Source organism: Perna viridis, chromosome 7, assembly GCF_037379345.1.
Source record: "Perna viridis isolate PV_CMFRI_1.1 ecotype Kerala chromosome 7, ASM3737934v1, whole genome shotgun sequence".
Classification (NCBI taxonomy): Eukaryota; Metazoa; Mollusca; class Bivalvia; order Mytilida; family Mytilidae; genus Perna; species Perna viridis.
The window spans coordinates 18,444,794-18,464,226 of NC_142451.1; the positions used below are offsets into that span (position 1 = coordinate 18,444,794).

Below are 19,433 nucleotides of genomic sequence, written 5' to 3' on the forward strand. Positions count from 1 at the left end.
TAAATCAAGGAATTTGACAGAGACAGGGAGAGAAAAAAAAGAATAAGGAAGACCTAGCATTTTTAAAAAAATCTGAATTAAACAGTAAATTGTAAGTTTTATGATATATTGTACTACTGAGAAACATACCTGTTTCAATTATTTACCAGAATCAGAATCCGGTGGGTTATTTTGGCAGGTGTAAAATTTGGCAACTTTTGGGAAAAAAGGTATACAAGATTATTTGTGTTTCTAATTTTGGTGGATGCTAAGTAGTGCACTGAGTACTGAAGCCAAGAATAATAATTTTGCAGAATTTATTTTCATGTTATTTGACAGAATGTTAAAATACACCCAAAATGAACACCTACGACAATTACCTGTCATGTGTATGCACAGTTTTGTAAAACATTTTAAATAGAAATTTCCTTTAGTGTTAGTCATAACTGGACATTCAAGATAAATGTCTTGTACATACAAGGAGGAAATAGGTCTCTTATTCAGTTACCATGGTTACATATTGAGTAGCATCCCATAACAAATTAACTACAGTGAGTTCTATGAGCTAATAAGAACTTAATAATTCACAACATGTTCAACATGAAACCACACCAGATACTGACCTCCATAATATCTTTAATGTATGGAGTCCATCTTGACATTTGATATGTCCCTTCAATAGGTTTGTTTTTCCTGTTATATGGCTGGTAGGGTTGTGATGCCTTTTTCCTACCTCCCTGGAAAGGAACAAAATCATTTTAATATAAATACTTTGAATAGCTCTTTTTATAACTACTATTTATAGAAGTATGGTAAGTGTCATAAAAATACAAAAAGCAATTCATAGAAAAATGACCTCTTATCCATTTAACAGTATAGTTTATTTTGAATAAAAAATTAAATCTAACACATTCATACGCAGTGAAGAGATTAATTATTTAGGCTGAAGTTTTTAAGTAGAAAACAAGAATACACAATAGAAAAAATGACTTATTTTTGCATCTTATCTATTACATTATTCCAATGGATTTTTAGAACTAACGAACAAAGAGAAAGAAAATAATGCTTGTTTTAAGTAGCGCTCCAGCTAAGGATCATGCAAAATGTGATTCATGGGTAAAAAGCCTACATATTTTTATTTTTGATATTTGGTTTGAAATCTCATAGTAAACAGAAATTAACATCAGGTTTTTCATATAACCCATGCTCTTAGGAAATAAAAATTTTATAGAATGCACTGTAGATTTCAAAATTAAGGGAGATAACTCTGTAAATGACGCTCAATACAATAGAATATACTGAATTTTCAATTTTGATTATCTCCTAGGACCAGGGAGATTTGAATGAATAATTACACATTTCACAGTATAGACCCATAAAACAGCTTAATTACAAAAATAAAAATATGTAGCCTTTTTTGGAGTGTATCACATTTTTCAGATTTTGCATTATTCTTACAAGGACAGCTACTTAAAAAGGACTAAAATCCTCAACAAAATGTTCATGTATTATTAAAAAAATTGACAGGGTATCAGGAAACTTACAAAATTGTACATGTATTAATCATGTATAAACTCTCTCTTAAGATAAACTTTTCAGTTCTATTCAATGTTTGGTTGAAATTCAATTGCCAATTGCCATGTAAATTTGCTATAAGGAACAGAAGCTTATATAAAACACAGACCATGCTTTAAGTACACAAAACAACTGAGAAGACACTGTAAACCTATAGAGGGTATGAGTGAAGCAACAACCATGCCTTGCAAAGAAGTTCTTTTTTTTTACAAAAATAATTGATCATGTGAGTAATAAGAAATAGTGCCTGCTGGGAAAATTCTCACTTGGGTCCCTTGTATAAAAATTAACTCAATCTTAAGGTGAAGTGCTCAGAAATTATTTCACCAATTTTTATCTTTATCACAAACTTTTAATGCTGAATTTCAAGGGGAATGTTACAAAAGAAAAGCAAAACAAAGACAACTGAAGAAAGATTCAGTCAGCGATGCATTTACACAGAGAAAATCAACAAGTAAATTACAACACAAATGGTTAAAATACAAAACAAAATATGACAAAAAAGAGATAAGACAAAGCAGAGAGGAGGATATAGGAAGTTGTGGTATGGGAGGTAACTCCAACTTTCAATGATAGATGATAATCATGGCATCTAAGCTGATTGCCGGAAAACACACCTTAGACAGCAATGAAGGGAATTAAAATCCTACCATATGGGATATGAGGATATCTGATGTCCAATTATAAGGCAAGATAAGGAAAATACAGACCAAACCAAAACCCTAAAGCACTTTTTAGTATACAAGGGATACAGGACCAAAAACAAGATGAACATTTCTTGACTATATTGACAAGACAAGCTTCTTTGAAGACCACAACCACATATTGACACAATACAACAAATAACCTTTAAACTGAAATCAAATCAAAAAAGAAAACCATGTCCCACGAAAAAAATGCTGAGTAAATTACATACATTAATCCCTAAAGTTGAGGCAATAATATCTGGGTTCACTTCCTGTAAGTCAAATAAAATCATAGACTGAAAATCTCAAAACATTGTATTAGTAAAGGTGAAACACTGCAGATCAAAACTAGCTACCTGTATCTTGATTAAATATATGCACTATCATTTTAAGGATAAAGGGCAACCTTGCATCTAAAATACATAGTGAGATTTCTACCCTAGGTTTATTCTCATTATAATATTTTATTAAATACTAATATGATGGTAAGTGTTAGTAGCTTAAATAAAAGACTAAAACCATCCACTGTCTAAGTTGAACATGAAAAACTATAGTCAAAGCTCACTAAAGGATACCCCTGCTCACCATCCAAAGAAAATTATGGTCAATATATAAACAAGGTGGTATAACAGGATATTGATGTCAATTGAGCATGATATTGTCTCCCTTTATACTGCATACATATACAATGTATATAGCTTCTCTAAAAATATCAAATGACGGATACAAGTAGTTGCAGAGAAAACTGTAACAATTAGTTTGGACACACAAACTGAGGAATGAAGAAAAGACAGACACCATGATCACTATGACCCCATTTTCAAAGCAGAAGGTATAATTACTGATAACACTTTGTAACATAAGACTTACTAATTTATTTTTTCATTTCAATCAAATTTGTATTTGATATAAATAATTTGTAATGGATGGATGAATTATACATGTACATGGAAGCTCAGGACAAAGTCAGGTTTGACAAACCTCTAAAACAAACATAAAAGTTGACAATGCAAAATGTTAGTTGGAAACTTTCAGAATTAGAACTAACAAACTTTATTTGACAGATTTCAATTCTATACCAAACTAAATATGCTTGTGCTTGATTTTTCTTGTTCTTCAACCTGAAAGCAGTCAAAACCTGAGTAGATTAATAAGTGAATGCAATTCTTTTTTTTTTAAAAAAAAAAAAGCCCTTTTAATTTCACTGCACTAACTTCATGATCAAATTGATAAGAACAGTAATTTAATTGAGAACATGTAGCATATCTTTGATGTTTACAAAAATAATCATGGAGAGTTCAAATCCAGTAATTTACTGATACAATCAATGAACATGAAATTATCAGTTGTGTTGTTACCCACAAAAGACTCATTTGCTTGTATAACCAGTATTTTTTATACTGTGCCAAAAAAAAAACAGTTACATATTAGCATTAGTGTCTACAATTAAGACACCAGTACTACAAGGACCATTTTTTTTCCATGTACCAGTATGAATTTATTTCTTTCAAAAAAATATTTATTGTTTATTTGTCAACACTATATTGTGCATACCTTACATTTTAGAAAATACAGTTTCTTATTGAATTCTTTCTTAAAATAAAACCAAGTTTTAACCTCTGGCTCTGATAAGAATGAAACTGAAAATAAGGCATAAAATTGAAAACTGATAATACCTATCCGGCAAGTTGAAAATTCCACAAATACATTTTTGTTGACATTTTATAACAATTAAACCCCAAAATTCAAGACTTAAAATAAAACCCATTGAAATTGGTAAATTTCAGACATTACTGTAGACAGTAGTACTTTGTAAGCACCACACTGGTACATAAAAGCCATGGTTTTTTTGTGGTCTTTGACCATTCAAATTATATTATAGATTTACAAATTATTACACCATTAGAAGGGCTAGAATGACCAATCCTGCTTTAAAGTAAACAAATTTGTCAACTGCAGAAGTAAGACATTGATCTAAATCTGCTTTAGGTTTATTACACTAGGCATTTAGATATCTCATCACTTGTTAATTTACATGTAATTACAAGTTATTTGCCTAGCTTTACATTTTTTAATTCCCTCTAAGTGGACTTTGCTAGACAATTTAACTATAAACTAAAAATGGTTTAAGGAAAACTGGTCCAGTCTGATTCTAAAATCTTATTCATTAAACAAAACAAAGCTATCAGCAGTAGTTAATTTATTTACTAATACTTCTGACATGCTGTCTGTGTAAGGTCAAAAACAAAAATATGTGTGTTTACAATCCATAAACTTAAACCATTTAAGATATTGGGAAATACAATTTCACTGCCATTGTTCCTTGATAACAATGCTCTTTTTGTTAACTACTAGCCTAATCCTTGATATAATCAAAATTAAGTAAGATTTCAAAGAAACATTTTTTTTTGGAAAATCATAGTGGATGACCTGAAAAATGGAAAATATATTACTGTAATAGGATACAACAATGGATAAGGAATTCTAATGTAAGCCAAATGTGATCTTTACATCCTGTGCCCATTTTACCATGAGACAGTAAACACACATATTATGAATTTGGCCTAAGCATATTGATAAGTACTCTAATTATCTGATATTATGAAGTGTCAGAAACTGGTGAACAAAATACAAATGTACTGCAATATCAGCATGTTAACATCAAAATGTAGCTTCAAGCTGGTGAGCTTGATGATCTGTATAAGGGTCATCCACTGAGAGAGTTAAAACAGACATTAACTTTTGAATTCTTGTAAAATACTAATACTAATATATTGAGATGCGATGGTGATTGACGATGCTTTTCATCACTGCATTTATGAACAAATGAATGAGCTTTACTTTAAGATGGTGTTCATGGAAGAACCAGGCACTGGGTGGCACATGCGAAATTTAATTTCCAAAAAAAAAAAAATTATCCTTAAGAGATCACAAACTCATGTTATTGAAATAATGTAAACCAACTTATTTTCGTTACTAATTATTTCGCAAATTCAGAGTGATGGGCAAGTTTGCGACAACATATTTTTCGCGATTCTAAATCAAATTACAAATTTTTACAATGAAAGAGTAATCAAGGGAACCAAGGTTATAGCTTAAAATCACTGATGGTAGCAATTTCACCCAGATTTAATTTCGCAAAAGTTTTGTGCTGGCAAAATAAGCATAAAAAAGTTGGTTTACAGTAAACAAATAGAAAGCATAAGAAACTTTAAAATAAATAGAAGTAACTCTTTCATCTGTTTTAGTTGAGTTATCTACTTTTGATATAGACAAATCTTATTTCTCTCTGAGATAATTAATATGGGGTAGGCATTGCCTAAATCAGTGAGCACTGTGAGCTTTACCAAAATGTACCGTCTGTGCGAGACTCGTAAAAATAATAAAGGACATTATAAAGAGGGGGAGGGTCGACCTGGATAAAAATGTTTGCTTCGCAAGTGCAATATTTTTATTTATATTTAAGCAGCAAGCAAAATCAATATTTCTATTTGAAAATCTGTCTTGTTAATTAATGGGGCAGGTTTTTTTTTAAATAAATGACTAACTTGAACATCCCCCCCCCCAAAAAAAAAAAAATCCAACCCCATACCCCCCCATTCTGCTCGCTCTCAAAATGGTCAATGACTTTACAGCACTTCGCAATACTTTACATTTTTTATCCCTTAAGGGCATCTCTAGCAACATCCATTTAAGTTTTGGCCTGCCAGATCAATCTGTACAGATATTGGAAATATTACAGATCTCCACGGATGGTAAGAATATTTTACAACTATCATGTGACGTAAACAATAATTCAGACGACAGCTGCAAATTCCAAACAAGAAAATGATTGCCTTTCTTTTCTTAGAAAAGCTATGCTTCGATTTTGATAATATAATCTGAGTTATATTTTTCCGAGGCAGCTTGGGTTCTTGACAACAGCAACAGCGGAACAGGGAAGATACATGTACGTACATCCACGTGTTTCCCAAAGTTTTTATAAACATAACACTCACTTCTTTAAATAAGTAAAACAAATTAGGAAGACTTGCAAACTATTAGAAAAGATGATATTATTTTTACTGAAACGTAATCTTAAGCTATATTTTGATTAAAAGAAATGATGAATTATCTCCGTAAGGACAGTCACTTTTTGTTACTTCCAGGACATGACTTTTTTTCGTAAGTATATAGGGGAACCTTAAGGGAAATTCAGAAACTACAAGTAATAACGGTAGAGCTCACAGCGCTTCGTGGCCCTCACTATAAGTTTAACATTATATTGAAACAAACAGTTAGTGGGCTGAAATTCACTCTGTGCCACCCTGTTCATCAGATCTCCATGGTTTCCACATAAACATTCTCTTAAATATAGAGTTTATTTTTGCCTGAACATGGAAGTCAGGCTCTGATTATGTTATGTACTTACACTTATATTTAGGTCATAAATACATGTCACAATATAATTAGGTCATTAATACAGGTCACATTCTAACTTAAACAATCTGTTGCTCTCTTGAAACAGAATATTTTTACACAATAAACATTCTAAGTTTATATACAGTTCATAGTCAAACACTTAAAATTTCTTGAATTATCATCTGTTCTATTTTTAGCAAAACAAATTAGGTTATTTCACTGAATGATGTGTCAAAATTAGGTCATTTCACTGACTGATGAGTCAAAATTATGTCATATCACTGTCAACCATAATTGAAGACAAGTTATACATATAAACATGGGTATGTTTAAATGAAATGCTTTTAATAATAATTTACATGATAGTAAAAAATGAATATAACAATAATAAAAATGGGGAATAAAAAAATTATCAGGAAAATGGGAAAAGTTGTCAATAACAAAATGGTTTGAAATTCTTCTCTAAATCTTCATCTCTGCTTCGTAAAAAAAAAAATAAAAGCTAAATAAACCGACCACCAAGACAAGAAGTGCAGGAAAATTCAGCCCTTGCCCGTATAAGTTTGCTACTCTCACCTGGGCTATGGACTGGAATGTTCCGTAACTAGAACATTCATCTAAAATGCCTCCGAGGTTTTTGTTACCTTGACCCTACATGGAAGCATGCAATATTGTGAAAAAGATTAGTTTTCAATTTGTATGCCTCTAGTGATTTTTGATTCGTTATTATCTTTAATCCTGAAAACTTACAGCGCAAACAATGATGATGTTCAAGGGATAAAAATGGTATTTTCTTGATTTAATCAACTTCTTTAAGGAGGTAGACCTAGGGTAAGGGACATAACTCTTGAAATCAGGGATATGTTTGTATCACATTCAACTTCATTAAAGCCTTTCAAGCTTTGTTTGAAACAGAGTAAAATCAGTCCAAGTTACTCTGATGCATACATGAGATTGATGTAAATTGGTGAATACAAACATTCTAATGATTTGTAAGAGTTGTATCCCTCACCCTAGGTCTACCTCTTTAAGTAGTAAACTGGACCCCTGAGAAGGATTTCAATTCAACAGATAGAGGGTTATAATCTTCTTCTCAATTGTCAAGTATACTACCTAAGAAAGTTTATTAGATGGCTGTCATTCAATGAAGGGGAGACCAACTCAATTCTCTGAACATCATTGTCATATGCACTATAATGTAAAATGCCATAATTAAAAGGATGAGAAAAGTTAAAAAAAAACTTTCAGAATTAAAAAACATAAAACTATCTACATAATGTTAAAGTTACCTCCCATAGTAAGTTGCATAAAGCGTACCATTAAAAATTCAACACAACATATAGACAATAAACAGTAATAAACTTAATAATTGTTTTATGTACTTTGTACATATCTATTACGTGATTCTTTATATGAAGCTTATTGTAAGAAATTACCCCTTGAATTACCACAATAAAGTTTTCTTTATTTGTCAAAGTTGATACAATTATTTTATTTAGACTTAAATAATCTTTCGCTGGTATTCAAGGTTAAACCTTTCTCGTGTATATATTTTCAAGGTTAAACCTTTCTCGTGTATATATTTTCATGGTTAAACCTTTCTCGTGTATATATTTTCTAACTATTTCTCCCGTAAATTAAAAAAAAATCAGCATATTTTTAAATTGAAGTTTATATGATTGTAGCCAAGTACCATAGAATGGAAAAAGGTGCAACAGTGTAAACCTACTCTAACAATTATCTAGCATCTAGACATTTTGTACTTAGAAATGAAAGCTCTGAATCATAATGGAACATAAATTTATGTGGATTGCTCTAACCTATTCCTTTAACCAGATATATTCTACATATTTACTTCACATTGGCTATTTGTTACACCACATATTAAAGCCTATACCAAAATAAAAGATAACGAACCACAATAAGTGACTTACATCTTGCACAATAGGGACACCTAAGTTCTGCATATTTGTTATGATGCATTTCTCCTCCTGTGGAATCTGTGCATGCTGTACTAACTTGGATAAATTTTCATCAGAAATGCCTAAAAATAGAATAAAGACAAAGTAATAATAGGACCTTACATTATCAGACAAAATTGGGAAGAAATCAACATTAAGAAAACTATATCATTCATTTTTAGTTCCCATTGGAAAGTGAATTAGGTTTGGTTTTTTAAGTAATATCAGGTTCTATCTATCAAACAGATGTCACATTTAAATTTCATGAAATCAGGTTACTTAAGTTTTAGCTTGACATGAGCAGGTTTTCACCAATGATTGTAACTGGGAACTTCATCTTTGTCAAGGTCAATAACTCATGTTTTTTTTTGTCATTACTTATATTTATAGAGGAAATTCCAATTTATTTAAAATTTGTTATTATAAAAGCCAAAAATACCCAAATCCTTGTGAATCTTTACTAAAAAAAAAAAAGGCTAGAGATAAATACAACAGTAACACAATAAACAAAAATACATAGATATATTCCATACATTGTAAAACACAATCCCTGGCTATCATTACTTATAACAATGTTGGATTCTTAAGAAGCGCATATAAAAAATTTGTTTTTTAGTCTTTTTAAAAAAGTAAAAACACTGCATCATAAATTTTATGATCTTGGTACAAATTACAGAATTTTAATTATGAATACTGTAGAAACAGTTGACCTTCCCGTTACAATAAAATAGTCTATGTTTCTGATACATCTGTTCAACACTTATAAGAAAAAAAAAAAAACTAAATTCTAATCTTCTCATACAAGAACATACTTTTCAATGACAAGCCTTTAGAAAGAAATTCAGACATTTATTACTCATTCTACAGACAAGTTTCTAAATCAAAGAAAGAATATAGACTTTTGTGCCAACATACAGAACATGCAATAAAAAGAATCCTTAATGTGTCAAAAACAATTTATTTTAAGTCAAGCCTGGATATCAATTCTAGAATCAGTAAAGTGCAAAATATTGTATTAAAGAAATGCACGTGAATTAAATTTAAAATACAATAACTATACTATCTATATTTTCATCACACTATAGAAGGCTACTACATGTATTGAAATATAATAGGCTACAATCACCAAAAAGTCAACTATAAGTATGTTAGTACGATCAACAATACTTCAAAATAGTATAGTAACTTGTCCCTTACTAGAAAAAAGGTGACTAAAAGAATACCGGTATGTGTTGAAACTAGACGTTTGTATGTATCAACACCATGTTATGACCTACTAAACATGCATTAAACCAAGGAACATACAAAAAAGCATAAATAAGTTAGCCATGAAATAGTTACTGAACATGGGAATTTTGTGCAGCCATATCTTAAATGGATTGCATAAGAGCTATAAAAACCATATTTTTGAGTTAGTTTTATATAACTTTGTTAGCTTAGGATGCTCTCTAACCTTGCGGATTATCATCTGTAATAGTTCACTGGATTTTAAACAGTTAATATCACACACTTAGCTAATCTACTGGATTATCATTATATCAAAATTGCACAGATACATTCATAGTAAGAGTACCATTATAATTTAAAGCTTGTATCAAAAGGGAACAACTGGTAGTTTAATGTGCTCATTTAATAAATAATTTCGAGTTAAATAATTTCCAAAGGAAGAATTTTCATAATGAGGCAATTAAAGTATAAAACATCTATGACAAAAAAGAAAAATATAAGAAGGGGTGTATAATGATGACTTACCTCCCTTATGAATAATATATAACAATATGATTCTTATTTTATCGTAAGCTGTTATATGTTGATCTAATAGAATAGGTACAATATTTCTCATATGGTCCTTTATTTTTTCGCCTTCAGCATCAGTTCCCATGGCCAAATCCTACAACAGACGAGATAATGTTGAGTATGTGTATCGTGTTATTTCATATTCAATACTTCTTTTAATATTTAATAACTTGAGAACTTATGCAAATTACCTGAAGAAAGTTTTTTGCTTTGAGCACATATAACATCTCAATTTCTTGTCCCAAAAAAAAACAAAAAAAAACCCAAAAAGTGGAAAATAAATTAGAAAAAGATCTATGGATTTGAAGAAAATGTATTCCTTAATCATACATTATCTGAGTCCCACGCCATATCAAAAGTCAAACCTGCTTTATATCCTAGCACCATACCTGCTCTACTTTACAAAGCCTGTCAACATGTTTCTGGTAGATTTTCATACAATCCTCTGCCAGATGAAGGTGTGTCGAGTATTTACTCAGTTCTTTTTGGTATTGGGGCATTTTCTTTAACATCTGAGATAAGTCTCTAATATTAGCCTTCTCACCATCAGACATCTTCTTATCTTTGGCAAACTGTTTTAGTTGCTTTGTTACTTGTCTGTAAAAAAAGCATTTGTGTTTTATGTCTATATTCAATGATAAATCAATGACAAAAGGGGAAAAAGTGGAAAAATATGAACACAATTACCTATACAGTTCATTGGAATTGTAATATGTGAATGATTTGTATATTTGAATAAAGAAAGTTAAAATTCCACATTTAAGAATAGAAAAATTAGGTCTTCAGAAACAATAGAAATTCAAATGTATGCCACTTTTCAAATAAATCATGAATCATCATTGCTTGCTTAATGTTGCCATCTTGATGTATCTGTTCAATTACTATGAAAATAAGTGCATTGAGGCATCTACTATGTAATTCATGGTCCAAATTAAGTAAACGTTGACACATCATTGGATCCAGTAAAGTGTTATTTGCCAACATTGATGACAACAGAATGAATGTTGCTATAATTTAATTTTCAAGTTTTTTAGCTGAATTTATACTGCTCTTAATAATATTAAAATGATGCACTTTTAAAATGAAGTATCAAATTTCAAAGACCAATAAAAATATTATTTAATCTTATCCATAGTTCAATGAAGTAGTGTGCCTTAAAGATTTTAACAGAAAAAAGAATGGATATGTTAAAATGCAACAAATGTCCCAGGGTATAACCTAAATACAAATAGTAAATACTTTAACACAACATCAAAAGGTCTTCAATAAGTATAAAGACGCCTTTTTTCTAACGCATGTATTTTTAGATCTTTGAAGTTAAACATTTCTTTTGATTCTCTCTCAGTTTGGAATTCCATCTTGTTTGTGATAGAAAATACTAGTGGTTTAATAGGGTATATATCAAATATTTTATTAGAGTTGCATGTATAAAAAAATATGGAATCTAATAGATCAAAAAATGGTAACTTTAGGATAACATAAAATACTTCTATTGACAATATGTAGATTTAAATGATATTTTAGTAGTTTGTTTAAAAGAAAATCATTTGTGGTTCTTGATATAAGCTATATTACTTACTGTGATACAATAGCAATGTGCTGATGCCTAAGATCAACCCATAAATCATCAGTCTCATCCAATAATACTTCTTTTATTACAACATCGTTTCCTAAATTGTTCTCATATCTGAAATAAATAGATTACTTCACAGAAAAGGAACTGAGTTTTGCTGACTATCACTGTATTTTTCTTTCAAAAACTTCACTGTATAAGCTTTTAATACTGCAAATGAATTTGAAATGTCAATTTATTGCTAAATTGTAACGCTTAAAATGCATGTTTTTCTACTTACCTTAGTGTTCCATTAAATGTTCAGAATATATATGTACACCTCTTCAATTTCATAAAATATTTCAATATTAAATCTTTCAATATGAATATCAGGGGTTTCATTAAATTTTGAGGAGGTACATTACAGAAAGTAGGAGGTACCAAATATATTTAGCGAGGGATCTAGGGCATAGCTGTGGTGGGGGAACAAAGCCCCACGGAAGCTCCTGGATTTTAGCTTTTTTGTGACTAAAATTTGGACTTAAAAATATGGGACTTAGTCAGCAATATTTGAATATTTGCTTCAGTTTTGTATAAAATATATGAATTTGAAATCAAGATATATGATAAATCATAACCAATTTCGTCTGAAAACCCTAAAACCTAGAAGCTCCCCATGATTCCCACCAGATCCATTTCTAGACTAATGCTGATAAACACTGTTGACTGTTTAATACCATGCCATTTTATATGAATATGATAAATGTTATACTTGGTTCTTAGCCTTTTATTTACTTGTTACAAAATTGTTACAGAATATGAACAAAACTAAACATTTGATAACAGAAATTCCATATCATGATTGTTGTTCCTAGGTCTGAATTTTTTCACATTACAATGTACATGGTATTTATTTTCTATTACTATTTATAGCAGTGTTGAATCTCGGGTCATTTTTTTTTCTTGGCAACAAAGGCCAGACATGTTCTTTTTAAATTTAGGTTTGCCAGAATATTTTTTGGTCGTTCCTAAAATCATATTGGGTAAAAGTTTATTTCACGTGTTGACTCATTGTCAACACTAAAAATTTCTGCACTCGTTCGCACAAATCACAACAAATATCAGGAAAAAGGACCAGTATGGGGCAATTCCAAATACGAACAGCATGCTCTGACACATTTTCACAGAACCTTCACCATTGTTTAGATTTTTGTTCAGCACAAAAGAATCGGTTATTGCTTTGCCTTTTCATTTAGACATCATTTTGTCTGTTATGTTTTCGTAAGTCGACACTGTTAAATCGTCTTAGGTTAACTACTAAGGAGGTTTTAACATCTTTGACTACCCTGTTGGGTCTCGCACGGACGGCCCGATTTTCATAGGTTAAGCGCTTTACCGATATATTAGATTCCAATGCGGACCTCGACGAAGACACCCATAATACCAGAGATGATGATTTTGAGACACAGACGACACATTGAGTGATCCTAGATATCTATTTAATAGGTTTTTTCTCGTGTTTTTTCTTTTGCTTTTATTTTATTCTGCCGGTACCAGACGCAAAGTACCAGGTACCGGCTCTTAATGAAAGCACTGGAATATAACGTACATTTTGTGATTATTGACAACTCAGATATTCATTCATTTTTGTACAGAGAAATCAAGATATTTGACATACAATATCTTAAATTTGTACTGTACTTTCAATGGTTTGTTTCTAGAATTGTGGAAGTTGATAAACATATAAACATCAAATAAATTTAAAGATTGAATTTTAATGTTAAAACTTAAAAATTAATGCAAGATATAGGAGGGCTTAATCTAGAGCAAGGAATGAGTATCAAATACTTCTCCTTGTTTGTGCTCACTTCTCCTAATACCCTTTGACAGGGAGAAGTTTTTTTTAATAGATTACAGACAAAAATGTCAATACTGTTATTTTTCAAACAGAATTTACTAAGACTTCTCCTTACCATCAATGTCTAGATTAGGTCTCACTAACCACTTCTAACATTTCCATTACTTTACATGTTAAAAAAGTAATTTTCAAAGTCTCACTGTGAATTCCCAGGACAAATGACATCTTAAAGTTGCGTACCATTGCGAAGCTTGGAAAATAAGGCTTCCAAAATCATTATGCTAATGGTACGATGATAGTAGAAATTCTTCACAAAATTTACTTGAATAAATAATACTGAAAATCCACATTTTTACCTGTTCTGCTAACTGACAGCATGGAGGCAAATTACTCACACATGTAAACAATATTCATACACTTTTGTAGTTAATTACATATATGATTTTAAAGTACACATTCTCAGCTTCATTTTGACTACTTTTAATCATAATACACACAAATAATGCACTTACAATGCATATGTCTAGGTTCAGTGTGTTTTTGGTACTACATAGGGGGATGGCCATTTGACCCGGAAGTGGTTAGTGAGACCTTAGGCCCTGAATATAGAAAGAAAGCCATTCTTTCAGCACATTTCCCATATCTAACTAATGAAAAGATGAAGGGTTTGTCTTAAACAGATAATAAATACTGCAAATTAAGACAACAGCCATAGAACGAAATAAAAAAAATAAAATCTGCAGCATCTATATATCTCTATAGGACTTGTTGTCTTTTTTTGAAGAATCTACATGTATCATATCCATCCATAATACCTACTTATATACATCATTTTCAATATCTAACAAATCATAAGCCATAGCCTGGAAATGTAGGTCATGCAACAGTGGTGTAATAGGATCAAATCCTCGGTCCAAAATCAACAACTGAGAGCGGTCTTTCTGGGGACCCTGGAATAAAATGTTAACTCTTAAATCAAAAGTGAATATCATGTCACAATCATATGAAAGAAAAATATAAAGAACACTTCTTTTCTAGCATGTACATCACAAAGTTAACAATGAAGACAGTTCATTGTAATACCTCCAGGTCAAAATTAGGAAAACATGAACATTTTTAACAATAATTGAGTTATAACTAGATCAATACCTCTCCCATGGTATGGTCATCAGCTCTATAAGCATCCAGTTTCTGTTGGACCATCTGAGCAAACTCTGCATTCTTGTCAAATTCACTGTAGTAATAAGAATTTTCAATTTCACTTTAAAGACTTTTGATCCATTTTTTTTTTAAACATACCATTTTATTTCAAAATTTAATTTATCAATTATATTTATTTTCATTTTATTTATTTACACTATATATTAAAGTTAGTTAATATTAATCAATTTCCTTTTAAATAATTTCGTCAAAAAATTTCCATCTTCAATATTCCTTATAATTACCTCCTATATCTAACAGCAGGATATTCTCCTAATGTGGCACATAATGTAGCAATCTGTTCAGCACATCTCTCCAGATTAATTGTCCGTCCAGATTGTCTGACAGGGTTATAATAAAACTGGAATGTGTCTCTAGAGTCCAGGGAATAGACCTGTGATTCTGTAGGCAGAAATGCTATGTTGATCTCCTTCAGTGTCTTTATGAACTTAGCTGATGTTGATTTGCATAGTTCATTGAATAATTCATCTGGACAAGCTTGAAACAGAATAAAAAGCATTTTACTCATATTATCTGTAGTTTTGTTTCTAAAGTTAAACAAATTTTTGCTTAGTACTATTCTTACATGATCAGTTTTCAGTACGATTCACACTGCTTGTTTATTTATCTGCTAATATTTGTTGCTGTTTTTTTCTTCTGTTTTCTTTTTCCTTGTCCACATAATCTTTCAGGGCCTAACACTTTGACCAACTAAGCCACACTTTGGAACAAAACCACAAAAGAAAACAACATTCTGCCCATTTGAATGTATTTAACTGAAATTAACAGTATCTAAAAATACAAATCTTTTAATTAAATATTTATCAAAATTTCGAAGATCATAACTATTATTACCTTCTGTGAAAAAGACATGTGCACTTTTATACTGTGTATTATTGGGATTCTGAAAATCCACCATTAATGCTTTGACAGACTGAAAAAATCAAATCAGATGCAGACATAAGACAAACAAATGCAAATTGTTCATCAAAAATTGTTGATGGTATCATGAGCAATCATGTTTCTAAACACTGTAATTAGTTTTCATAATAAAAATACAGATTTTTATTAATCATAATCTTGTATTTGAAGTGTTTTGTTTTATAATACATATGTACTACATTGCTAACATTGAAAATAATTCTATGTGGTTACTAGTTTTCCAATACGCAGCATTTGTCTTTACTTGATTGTTACCCTAAAATATTTTCAAGAGGATACAAAATGTGTACCCCTTACTATATAGTTGATTCGATGTCAAAGTCCATGTTAAGATAAAAGAAGACCCCAAATTCATTGGATCAGAATCAAAACAATGAAATTCCCTAAAATTTGTACAAGAATCCATCAATCATTACGGATATCAAAGTGTGACAGATATCAGGACGTACCAACCGATATACTGCCCCACATTTAATTGGGGTAAACAAATTTACAGTCATTCAATATGAATTATTTTATCCTAATATAATCTTTGACTTTGGTTGATCATGGATCAAGTAAACTGTAATAACTACCTTTTCAACCGGGGTTAAAAGATAAACAGCTTCAAGCAATGGAAGTGGTTCTCTTCTTTTGTTTATATCCTCTACCACTGAAAATATGATAAGTTCACTACAGTACCAGTAATTAGGATTACTGGGACCATGTACTATTATCAATTCTGAAAATGGTGCATTTAATTCAGAAGTGTTTAAAAATTGTACATTGTCATAAATGTCAGTTATAAATCAAACTCATATGTTGATCCTTTGGGGTGTACATGTAATTTTAGTTGCCCACATGTTACAGTGTATACTTCAATTATACATTAATTACATGTATTAAGCTGTCATTGCCTGTAGACAACTACAATTAAAATATCTCAGCCAGAAGACTAAACCAATTATATCAACTTTTCTATAAATAAAAATGTACATACAGTACTTGTAGTGAATTAATTCATTTTTACAGAGACAATTTGACATCTCACACGAGAAAAAAACTGCTGTTATTTTCAGACTAAATAATTAAAACTCAATGCAATTGATTTCACAGGTGCACTGCAATTTCACTTTCTTTCCTTTAAACATGCATTCACAAAAAAAAAATATTTTCTTCTATCTTGCTTTTTTAATCAATTTGATATCTTATGTACGTACATGTTATACCCTCCGACATAATCTCACACATTCTACAACAACTTGAGATCATCCTTTTGCTAAGCTGGTCCACAACTAAAACCTTCCACTCATTTGGTTTTTTAACTTGCAGAATAACATCATTTGTAATTTCTGAAAATAGAGAAGAATCTGTCTGAAACCATGTACAGTTGTATATTTATATTTTATTTCTAAATCCAGCATCCCAATGTTTACATTGTCAGGTCCTCCATGACTTTGTTAGCAAGACAACTTTCAGTTGTTAATTTGATGAAAACAATGATTTCCTATCTTGTTTCATGCCAAAAATACTTTAGAAGGTTATTGTTCCTACCAAATAATTATTTATTTTCAAATCCATGGGAAATTACATATTTGTCAACACAGAAATTTAAAAATACAATTATCAGTATTTTGTCAACAATCAGCACTAAGCAACAAAAATGATGGCATTACAATGAAATGAATTATAAAATTCTTTTTGTTTGGGCATATCTATCATAAGTACATATGTCTGGGTGTCGAGCCACTTTTGGCCTAAAAAATATAGGATTGTAGGGATTTTTTTACAATTTATAGGGCAAAAATAGGGATTTTTAAATCAATTTATAGGGATACATAGGGTTTTCATTGAAGGATTTGTGTTAAAAGTCTATTGTTTCAACCAAGAAACCTGGCAAATTTGGAATTTAACGAAATTGGAATAATATGACAACATTCATTGTAAACTAAAAAGAAATTTAACTTTGATTAGTTTCCTGTCCAGCTCTTATATCCTTGATACAAAACCTATATACGTGTATAACCCTCTATTCTAAGTACATGTATTATGGCCTTCTCCTCCCCTACAGCCATTTCCTTTACTGATTACTCCCATTTATGATTTTACCCAATTTACATTAAGCCATTATAAAGTTACTCTTTATATCACATTAAAATTAAAGAAACATATATTCAAAATGTCTAATGAGTACATGAAAATATCATTAATGCTTTTGTTTCTTTCTGTCTTCTCTATGTGTTGCAGTTGTTTCACTCTTTCTCTTAGTTGATTTCTCTCCCTTGCTTTTAGAACTGCTTTCCTTGTCACCTTGCTTTTTTAAACTTGATAAATGACAGTGTTCATGATGTTTTGTACCATGCTTTGCTTGCGTTGTCATCTTTTTCCCCAAGAGATGTGACCGGCTTTTTCTGATTTACTTGTACCTGTATCAATCATTATTTGGGCAACTTGAAGAGATGATCTATATACAAAAATGTATGTCATTTTCCTTCATTATCTTTTCTAGTTTCATTTTTCCTTCTTTAAGGCGGGCATTGCCTGCATCTGTATCAATCTTAACTTGTGATTTTATTTCTGACAGTTCTAGCTCTCTTTGTCCAATTTTTTTGGTAGCTGCTAGTTCTTCCTCATGTTTTCTCTTTAATCTTTCTTCATTTTCTCTTTTCTCCCTTGCTTTGGATAATTCCAGTTTTTTTTTTGTTTCTTTCTTCTTCAAGCTTTGCTTGGTAACAAGCATGTGCAATTTTCAAAGCTTTGATCAATTCCTTTGTAAAAAATATGTTTCTTTGCTGTTGATGTAGAGGATCATAAAATGCAACTGTATCTTTCATATGCCATTAATGGCTTGCTCTGAAAGCAAAGTCCTATCATCAGTGACCACATTAATATTCACTGACAAACTCCTTTCTACATCTGTATTTCCATGTGGCAATACAAAAGCTGTTTTAATTACTTTCTCCGATAGTCTGTACTTAGTTTTGCCATCATCACCTTTCAAGTCAAATACTTCTCTCCAGTAGTGGTCAATTCTCTGCTCCTCCACTGCTCCAGACAGACTACTATCCTGCTGATAACATTCCACTCATCAGTAACCAACACAAGATCAATTGTCAGTTTTAGTTGTCTGGTTATTTGTTGAATACATCTGACAGACTCACTGACTGTTCCAGTCTTTTTCAATGGATTGAGACAACTAAGACTCATGATAATATAAGGACTTTCCCCAGTGGTAGTCTCTTCTGTAAATGTTCAACTGATCTATGGTAAAATGCACAAATTCCTAGCATTTGCTTTCTCTGCTGTTCAGAACTCAACTTTACCATGTGATGTCTCACTTTATCACCTATTACTATGTCCTGATCACTTTACATTATTGACATCAATGGTCAACAATTCCTTGCCTGTTTTGCCCTCAATTAGTTCTGGCTATATGAAATGTATCACTTTAAAATCTTAAAAGCAAGTCATTCTTAAAGATAAAGTTAAATTCTTCAAAAGGA

General features: G+C 30.8%; 1 protein-coding gene across 10 annotated transcripts in view; it reads right to left on the reverse strand.

Annotated features, from left to right (window-relative positions):
- Positions 1-19,433, reverse strand: part of LOC148611649 (syntaxin-binding protein 1-like) — a 41,168-nt gene that overhangs the window by 11,092 nt on the left and 10,643 nt on the right. Inside the window, exons 2-15 of one of the 10 annotated variants that reach the window (XM_088592396.1) lie at positions 17,151-17,282; positions 16,527-16,603; positions 15,865-15,943; positions 15,255-15,507; positions 14,959-15,043; positions 14,629-14,759; positions 11,979-12,086; positions 10,789-10,996; positions 10,355-10,493; positions 10,056-10,070; positions 8,576-8,685; positions 7,218-7,292; positions 2,471-2,512; positions 603-716 (exon numbers count right to left, since the gene is read on the reverse strand). In XM_088592396.1, coding sequence (XP_088448522.1) covers positions 603-716; positions 2,471-2,512; positions 7,218-7,292; positions 8,576-8,685; positions 10,056-10,070; positions 10,355-10,493; positions 10,789-10,996; positions 11,979-12,086; positions 14,629-14,759; positions 14,959-15,043; positions 15,255-15,507; positions 15,865-15,943; positions 16,527-16,603; positions 17,151-17,282 — 1,568 coding nt within the window. Of the gene's footprint in view, positions 1-602; positions 717-2,470; positions 2,513-3,319; positions 3,362-7,217; positions 7,293-8,575; positions 8,686-10,055; positions 10,071-10,354; positions 10,494-10,788; positions 10,997-11,978; positions 12,087-14,628; positions 14,760-14,958; positions 15,044-15,254; positions 15,508-15,864; positions 15,944-16,526; positions 16,604-17,150; positions 17,283-19,433 lie in introns of all 10 variants that reach the window. The other 9 variants (XM_088592397.1, XM_088592401.1, XM_088592400.1 and 6 more) reach the window with 9 other exon arrangements.